Consider the following 9,502-nt stretch of genomic DNA (forward strand, 5'->3'; position numbering starts at 1 on the left):
GTCAGAAGGGAAGGAAGAGGTAGTTGGTGCAGTGATAGATAGGTCGGAAGGTGTTAATATGCCAGTTGTGGAAGGTAAAGTAAACGGCAAACGGGTAACGGTGCTGAGGGACTCAGGAGCGGATACTGTGTTAGTGAGGAGAAGTCTGGTGAATAAAAAGGATTTCACGGGGAGAATAGGCACAGTGGTCTTTGTAGATGGATCCAAGAAGGAGTTACCCGAGGCGAAAATAAGGTTAGATACTCCTTATTTCGTAGGCGTACTCACAGCAAAGTGTATGGAAGATCCCATCTATGATGTGATATTGGGAAATAGGCCAGGGGTAAGAAGGGTGGATGACCCAGTACAGCGAGAGAAATATGCTAAACAAAAGAAACAGGTAACTGGAAGCCCCGAGAGCATTGAAGCTAGTAGGGGAAGTGGGAATAGCGAGGCACGAGGCAAGGATAAGGTGCCAATGTTGGAGTGGGTAGGTGTAACCTCTGAGGAGTTCTCAAATGAACAGAGGAGGGACAGAACTCTGAGGCACGCGATAGATAGGATTGGCCGTAAACCAACCAGAGAGGGATGTAGAGACGGAGTGTCCTACGAATCAGTCAAGGAGTTAATTTTCCGTAAGTTTTGGAAAAGAGGGACACTAATTAGACAACTGATGGTGCCAGCACGTTATAGACGGGCCATTTTAGAGCATTGGTATGCGAATGGGTTCAGAGATACACAGAACCTGCGTAGGGAAGTGACGAAGGAGGCATTTTGGCCAGGCATACAGAAAGATGTCAAGCACTTTGTGCAAAGTCACCAATGAAGCGACGGATTGTGGCATGGTGTATTCTCGTACCTTGGAGATTTTAGTGTTCTGGACAATGAACATGTGGTGTGTAGAACTAATGATAGTGGTGTTGTATGAACTATGTGCGGTGAAGTAAATTGTGAGTGAAAGTGCGTGACAAAGTGGGGAAGTGAAGGTGTGCATAGGTCAAGCAAGGAAAGAGGAGCACAAGCTACAAGACACTATCAGAAGAGCAGAGGGCCATAACCCTGAAGAGGAGGACCAAAGCAGTTTTTTAAGAAAAAACTCTTAAAAGGGGGCCCAATGTCATGAGTAAAGGGGCACGGGGCGCGTGCCGGACAGCGCAATGCGTCGATGGTGTGCGGGGAATGGAAAAGTACCCGATGGTGTGCACCCCCCGCCACGTCGACGCAAGCCATTGGCCGGAGAAAGGCGCGTGCCACGCGACCCGAACTGAGGTGCGGAACCCCAGAGGATCAAGAGTCATTGTTCGGTGGGGTCGTCGAGGAGCAAGGTGTGGCAAGCCAGCGTCGCACCCCGCGACGAGAGAAGTAGGGCCTCGTTCTGGGGGCAGCGGCACGAGAGGCTCGGGAGGGTAGCCGTCGACCTTGGCGTCACCCAAGTGAGGCTCCCCGAGCTTGCAGCAGCCTCATTCAGCAGTTCGCAGGGCACCTACGGCACTTCCACAGCTCGACGAGACGGCAACCCGCCGACAATCACCTGGAGAGCCACGTCGGCAGTTTGACCCAGTGGCACCAAGAGGATAGGCCGAGGGTTAGGCCTAACCGGACGAGACGACGTTCTCGAAGGAAGACCGACGGGTCAGCGACGAGGACGACTAGCGAGGCGGCAGCTTCGACGACGGCGACTCCCAGACGTCGAGGAGTAGCATCGACGGGACTCAGCGTCGACTTTGGCGCGGAAGCGAGGCGACGGACTCACGCGAAGTAAGAACGTTCTATTCGCGTAGCTGCGTAGCTAGACCGAGACGCCATAGTGGCCAGACTTTAGGGCCAGTAGAGCCGAACTTAGTTAGAAGTATTTGTTGTATTCATTTGTACCGCGGGTCATTTTTGAATATGTTACCTCTAGTTAATCTCGGGTGTTAACTTCTTGTTTGCCGTGTTGTGTGATAAAGATTTGTTTGCAGTGACGCCACGGTCTCCCGCCTCACTCACTCTCCCAACTCCATCACACATTGCAAGCGCTCCCGAGATACGTGACACGGTTCTTTGCATTTCGCCCCTGTTGAAACGTGGCCACTGTGGCCGGGAATCAAACCCATGCCCTCAAGCTTAGCAGTGCGACACCTTACATGTTAAGCTACCATGGTGGGTAAGATCAAAAAGCAACAAATCTCACAAAACAGGGCAAGGCCCAGCTTGCAAAGCTAAGGGCAACAATCCTTTCTATTGCAATGTGACTGTGTTCATGTGGCATGCTATACAGTGGAGGGCTCGCGACGACAAAAGCGCAACTGAAACAAAGAGACAGGAAGAACACAGGACAGTGCTTTCACAGGTCCTTGCTTAGTCTTTGTTCTAGTTGCACTTTTGTCGATATGAACTTATTACCAACATGCCCAAATGGCAATTATCTTAAAGGGGCCCCGCAACACTTTTTCAGCATGGTCAGAAAACGCTGCCAATTGGTATTCGAGGTTCCCGAGAACACGCGAGCCGAACATTATAGCGCAGCATGCGACCTGGGGTTTACAATAAATTCTCAGTCAGCTAAACATCCCTTCCTCTTCTCTAGACAAACGATGCTATTTACTCAAAATCACTGCATCATTGACTCAAGTTCCACGTCATTGGATGATATGAACATGGTGCGCTCGGTAGTTACAGCGGCCACCGCGGGAGGCCGCCACTTGCACAAGCACGCACGCGATCGCATTGAAAGTATGCTGCGCGTTCAAAGAAAAAAAAAAAAAGTGCTCAAGGTCACGTGGTGAGTTTGACATACCTTCTTCCCCGTGCTATCCCTCCCTGCTTAGCTTCCAGCACTTTTGTTGGGCCGAGAGAAGTGAGAAAGCAATTACAACGTGCGACAAGTCTTTGCAACTCCGTTCGTACTGGACGGATTCTAAAAATTTTTGCGGCGGTTGATTTGCGGGGCAATAAGCTCTTTTAGTGAAGCCATTCCGTGGCTACTTGGAAAAGTGTTGCAGGGCCCCTTTAAGTGGAGGGCTACTAACTAATTACGACTAACTGGGGCCCTTTCAACGTGCACCTAACTCGGAGTACAGTCAACTGCCGATTTTTCGGACGCCCGATTTTTCAGACATGCTCGAAAATTCGGACGCTCTCGCGGCACCGTCACCAGCCCCATAGACTTCAATGTATTAGACCGTCCAAAATTTCGGACGCTGAAGCTACTGCGCGTCCGATTTTTCGGACTTTCTGCCCAAATTGCAGGTCCGAAAGGCATTATTTGAAGCCCCCACCTCTGCCGCGTCTATCATCTCGTAGGTTCGAACCAGCGCTTTCGCGAGTCGATCTGTTTGAGACAGTAGCAGAGTCCGAAAGTGAGCTTTGCCGCAATGCCGACGCGTAATGGCGGTGAAGCAGACCAGAAATTCAATGGGGCGGCTATCGCGGCGCCGTGCGGCGATGTTACGGTTACGAATAAGCAGCGGAAATGCACGGAGGCGTGATGGCAGAAGCTGGCAAACGCGCCAGTACGGCTTAATCGCTGATAACCCTTACGATAAGCATCTACAGTTAACTGCTCGGTAGTGCACGTGGCCTAGCGCAGTTGCATGCATACTGCACGCATTTAATAGGCGAGAACCCAAATGCGCCGCGCCGCCATTCTTGCTGCCTCTTTCTGCGAGACCACTAAGTGCGCCGCGTAGACGCGTTGCCTTCGCGGACGAAACCAGCTCGCCATTGCCGCGCCCGTGTGCGGTCAGGAACTAAGTGCGCATCACGAACCCTTTCATGATAAATGCGTGCGTACGATACAGCAACAGTAAAGTGACGGCGTCAGCTTAGTTGGCGATGTGCTGCACACAACTAGAAACGATCAGCTTGACAAGGCAGCGAATGCTGCGTATCGGCGGCGATTCGGCGATGTGTGTGCGCATGTTTGCGCGCACACATCGGGGAAAGCCGGTCGAGTCGTCCGCTCTTCCGCCACAGTCTGTGTTCCGCGTCATCGTTTACAAACGCTTCATGCGAGATAGCCGTAATATATTCCGCGCTTTGCTGTTATCAGCGGCGCTCATCACGAGATGCAAAAGTGGCGGTTGGCACGTACGTAGTTAAGCGGAGTTCGCGGCAGGTACCGAATGTATTTGCGAGAGCCTGGGAGCGCACCACAATGCCTGATAATTGTACTGGGAGGCATTAAAGCTATTTCGGACGTGGCTGTGGCGATTTGACCACTTGAGCAGAATAAAAAAGCATGAATTTGTTTCGGACGATTCCGCGGTCCCTAGGGAGTCCGAAAAATCGGCAGTTGACTGTACTTGGGTGTCTGCATTCTGGCCCCACTGAAATGCGGTCACCGTGGCCAAAAATCGAACCCGCATGCGCATACTTAACAGCACAACAATTTAGCCATGCTGCCACCATGGCAGGTACAACTGAAGCAGCCCATCTGACCAGGGCAGTATGCTTAAACAAAAACCTTTGCATTTGGGGACAGCAATGTTCTCGGGACGCACCTTTGTTGTTGTAAACGTCCAAGTAGTTTGGTGCCGAGAATATGGTGATGAGTGACGGAAACCCTGTGGTCTGACTCTTCCTGTACATCCGGTACCTGCAACACAGAAAGGTCGAGACCTGGCAGCAATGCTTTTATACAAACGCAACTTCTGCAGCCCCACTTCAGTGCTAAGCTTGGCACAGAACACAAACATTGAATTCAGGGCTGGTACAGGTTTCCAGGAGGAAAACTCGAGAACATTCGAGGACTTTCACGACACCGTCATAGCTTTTTCAAAGGCACAGAGCAACATCCAATGTGGCACTTCTTTACTATACAGCACCGTCTCCAAAAAAACCACAGATAGCTTCACTTTTTGAAGCCCTTCACTAACAAACATCAGGGTGAGTCCAATGTAGTTTCACTTCCTTGCACCGCAAAAGAGAAAAAAAGACACGCAGGAGGTTCCAACGTGAAGTGCTCACAAGATAGGCCAAGAGATACAAAGTAGGAGACAATGTAAACTGACAGATGGGGAACTGAAATGAATGATAGGGTGAGGCCTCAGAAAAGTAATGTCAGCAGAAGAAAAAAACCAACACAAAGCACTGGTGTCACTCTCCCACTGGGGTTTTCCAGTTCCACACATGCACTTGTAGAGAGTCTCGGGCTCAAAATACATGGGCAATTTGATATTTTTCATATAGGTACATTCCAGACAAACAAAAATTATTTTCCCATGGCTCCTGGTACAGTGCACACCGAATGGCTTGTCAAACATGGTACAGTCAACGTAAGATTTTTTTCGTACTTCCTCAGGACCATGAAATATCCTGTACAAGCGAATTCACGCTTTTTTTTTTACCTTGCCCAAGTGGTCACATCGCCATAGCTACATCAGAAGTAGCTCTGAAAGCCTGCCAGTACACTTATCGAGCATTTCGGTGCTCGCACAGGCACTTGTGGATACGATCAGTGCCTGCAGGGAACCCTGCTTACTGCGTGCTAGCAGCCAAATGCAAATTTGAGTCTCAGGATGAGCACAGTCAATACCAGCAAAGCGCCGACAAAAAAATTACGGCTCTCTCGAACGATCGTGCCATGGCATGTTCACATTATATACCAAAAAGCGTTCAGAAACGATCACATGAAACACAAAAGGCTGTGGTGGGAGAGTGGACGACTCGCATTAAAAAGACTCTTCATGCACATGTAATTTGTATAGTTTTTTTTCTCCCGGAATGGTTTCAAGCAATGGCGTGGCTCTGTGGCAGAACACCTGCTTCCAACGCAGAAGGCCTGGGTTTGATTCCCACTCGAACTGAAGATTTTCATTATTTATTTGCATCTGTCTCATTGTTTCACTCACGGACAATGCCGATTTTTCGCACACAACCAACGACACTGACGCTGAAATTCTGCAAGACAAGCTCTTTAATGCTATCGCGTTAAAAATACTCACCACCACTTTCAACATCAATGTTGCGCCTTTGCAAGCGAACTTCCTCTAATTATACCTTACCGCGTCCCTTACCGTGTCATTGGAAATATTTGTGCTGACAAAACAGCACTATTTAGCATATGCTGCCATACAAAGATTGAATCTGAGGGCAACTACATGCTATGAAGAATAAGTGAGCAGGTTGTGTGTCAAAATATAAAACCAAGGGCCTTATTTGCAATCCAAAACGAACTTGTTTCACTATCCTTCACTACAATGCAAAAGAGTAATGTGGCAAAGCACACAAAAAGAAAAAAACTAACAGGGGTGGCTGATATCCTAGTTGACATAAAGAACAAAAAAGAGAACTGGGCAGGTCATACAATGTAATGGACCGAGAAACAGTGGTCAATTAGAGCAGCAGATTGGATACCAAGAGATGGGAAACATAACCATGAACTGCAGAGTTGACGATATTAAGGGGGGACACTGCGCCTGAAAAACTTTTTTTACAATTCTTTACCAATTTAAATCAAACTCGCTGAGTTTATGTATATTTGTGTGCTGATTTCAAATATGCAATTTGTTTCCTAGTACAATGTGTAGTTTTTAAATTCCATGTGCCATTTTGGGAGCCCCAGTTTGCCTAAACTGAGAGAGCTACAAAGTAATTAGGCACATTAGAATGACCTGGAATGAGTACAGAGTGCAAGAAAACAAGAATGGATGTCCTAAGCCCATTTGAACAAAAGTTGTGGCATGTTGAATATTTGTGGCTGAAATCCCAGCTTGGAGTAGACTAATTTTTAATGTTCATCGTGCCATAACTTTTGTTCAAATGGGTTTAGAACATCCATTCTTGTTTTCTTGCACTCTGTACTCATTGCAGGTCATTCTGATGTGCCTAATTACTTTGTAACTCTCTCAGTTTAGGCAAGCTGGGGCTCCCAAAAAGCATATGAAATGTTTGATATTTTAAAACTACATGTTATACTAGAAAAATAATTGCATATTTGAAATCTGCACACAAATATGCATAAACTCCGCAAGTTTCATCTCAATCGACAAAGAATTAAAAAAAAATTTCAGGACCCATGTCCCCCCTTAAGAAATGTGCAGGCACAAAGTGGAATCAGCTCACACAGGACTGGGCAAATTGGAGATTGTTGGGATAGGCCATCATTCTACAATGTACACAAAATGGGCTGATGACGATTATGATTAATTTGTAATATAAGTATTCAATTCGAAGACCACATACTATACTCAAGATAGTCAAAGTGATTGAAAAAAAATTTGAATAGATTATTCCATCAACTAATCTTGCTCAAATAAATGATTGTCCACCTTTTTGCTAAGTAATGATACTGGTACTGCCAAGTGCGAAGATCGGCGATGCCTATACAGATAGGCACCGGGAGTGCACAAAGGCATCATGGCGACAGATGACGAACACGCCTTATTGCTGACAAGCCCATCTTGATAAGCATTTTCAACTATCTATTCAACAGTGCTACTAATAATAATATCTGGGGTCTTATGCACCAAAACCACAATATAATTATGAGGCACACTGTAGTGAAGAGCTCCGAAAATTTTGACCACCTTCGGGTTTTTTTTAACATAGACCTAAATCTCCGTAGATGGGCCTCTAGCATTTCACGTCCATTGAAATGCAACCATTGCGGCCAGGATTGAATTTATGACTTCAAGTCAACCGCTAAGCACTATAACTACAGTGTACTAGAAGGGGGCAGTGGAACGAACAGAGTGGCCGCGCCGCATCTCAGGTGATGCTCCGACGGGCGACCGTAGCGGCGGCGCTGTAGTCACTTTGTACTGAAGCTGTGGAGAGCGTCTGCATTTGGCGCGCGCTCGTCGCAGCCTACGAAAGCGTGTAATTGCGCGTTTTGAGCGTGTTTAATGCATTACTGAGCTTCAATCGGTGTCTCAACGCCTGCTGCGCGCCATGGTGCATGAGTGAATATGCACGCAGGCCAAAATTGCGCCGAGATATTCCCTGTTCTTGGAGCCTGCCGATCCCCAAAGAAGGTGACAATCGGATTTTGCGCACATATGCATCTAGCTGCTCACTGATTGCTGTGCGGTTTGCAAGCAACACTTCGAGCCGCGATACACTATAAGTGACTACGAACACTGACTACGAAGAAATAACGAACCAGCGACGAAAGCCTACAATTCTTCTGCCGGCAGTCTCTACGATATATCCAGAGCATTGATCTCTGTATGAGCTCCAATGCGTCGATTGTTTCATCCCAACTGAAATTGGCCGACGGCCGATGGTTGGCAAACAAATGGGCAGCGCTCGGCAACCGGTATTGTCGGCCGACCTATGGCGGCCCAAAGTGGGGCCCTGATTGGCAACCAATTACGCTGGCTATTAGTTGGCCGAAGACGTTCAGCCAAAGGTCGGCAAATGGTAGGGAAAGAGTCGGCACCCAATGCTCGGGTGACCAAACGTGGTCTTCCGCAGGGCCGTGCTTTGCTACCTACCGCGTTGGCCAGGTACTATGAGCCAGCGACAAGCCGACATTGCTTTATATCAGTGGGCGCAAATATTTTTTCCTACACCGCGCGCATTATTTCTCGGTCAGCGAAAATTTATTGTATGAGCGTTGAGCGTCGGCTGTCATTTTTTGCCCTACATTATTCGCACAAGATTATTTGATTCAGCTGTGCACCACCTGATGTCCACAAGGTCGGCCTACGGCCTTGGGCCTATGTTAGCAGCCAAAGGTCGGCCGGTGTAAGGCCATTAACCAATCCCAACCACGGCCCAACTCTGTCGGCCAAGCTCGGGCCATGGCCGGCCAGGTCGGCCATGCACGTTGGGCCAGCATAGAGCCAACATCGTTTTTTCAGTTGGGATGAGTAACCTGAGTACAAATGACTCTATCGCAACATTTATATTAGTGACGGCTGAGTTCTGCCAGTTTTGCGCTGTTTATTTAATGCTGGCAGGCTATCTTGTTTCAACAGCGTGCTTCCGTGGTTACGATGCATCGGTTATGCGACCTCTGAGGGCTTAAAATACCAATAAGGCGAGCCAGGAAGCCGAGCCGAAGGCGCGTGTTCACCTCCGAGGCACAAACTTCATGCATCAGGGCTTATCTCAAGCATATTAAAATGCACAGATGTAAATATAGCCTGTCGGTTATTCTGCCTAAATTCATTACAGCCAGTTCTCATTTTCAATGCACAGCTTATATTGCACTTTTCCTGATCTTCTATTGATGCCATTAAAAAAAACTTCTTTTTGACAACGTTTTTTATTGTAATTTCATTGCTTTATCTGCAAAGTGTCAGAAGTGAAGCCAGGAGGGGCGGTGGTGCTCTATGCTTTGCGAGATTGTTATTAATTGTTACTATATATATATATATATATATATATATATATATTATATATATTATATATATATATATAGATATATATACGGACAGTAAAGTATCCCCTCCCCACCCGGCGCCTAGCAATTAATAACAATATCCGTGCAAAGCACCGGAGGACGACCGTTATTTGTACCGGTCGAGTTAACTTTGCGTTCCAATACCTTCGAGCCCTCGTAATGTCGAAGTCACATTTACAGCGCATTGTA

The 9,502-nt window shown here is 47.5% G+C and overlaps 1 protein-coding gene across 4 annotated transcripts in view; it reads right to left on the bottom strand.

The window, feature by feature from the left end:
* The window catches only part of LOC119392323 (serine/threonine-protein phosphatase 2B catalytic subunit 2), a 124,588-nt gene that overhangs the window by 45,015 nt on the left and 70,071 nt on the right, over positions 1 to 9,502 (bottom strand). For all 4 annotated transcript variants that reach the window (XM_037659683.2, XM_037659682.2, XM_037659681.2 and 1 more), the window contains exon 7: positions 4,464 to 4,558. In XM_037659683.2, the coding sequence (XP_037515611.1) occupies positions 4,464 to 4,558 (95 nt within the window). The remainder of the gene's footprint in view (positions 1 to 4,463; positions 4,559 to 9,502) is intronic.

The sequence above is a fragment of the Rhipicephalus sanguineus genome, chromosome 1, assembly GCF_013339695.2.
Source record: "Rhipicephalus sanguineus isolate Rsan-2018 chromosome 1, BIME_Rsan_1.4, whole genome shotgun sequence".
NCBI classification, from domain to species: Eukaryota; Metazoa; Arthropoda; class Arachnida; order Ixodida; family Ixodidae; genus Rhipicephalus; species Rhipicephalus sanguineus.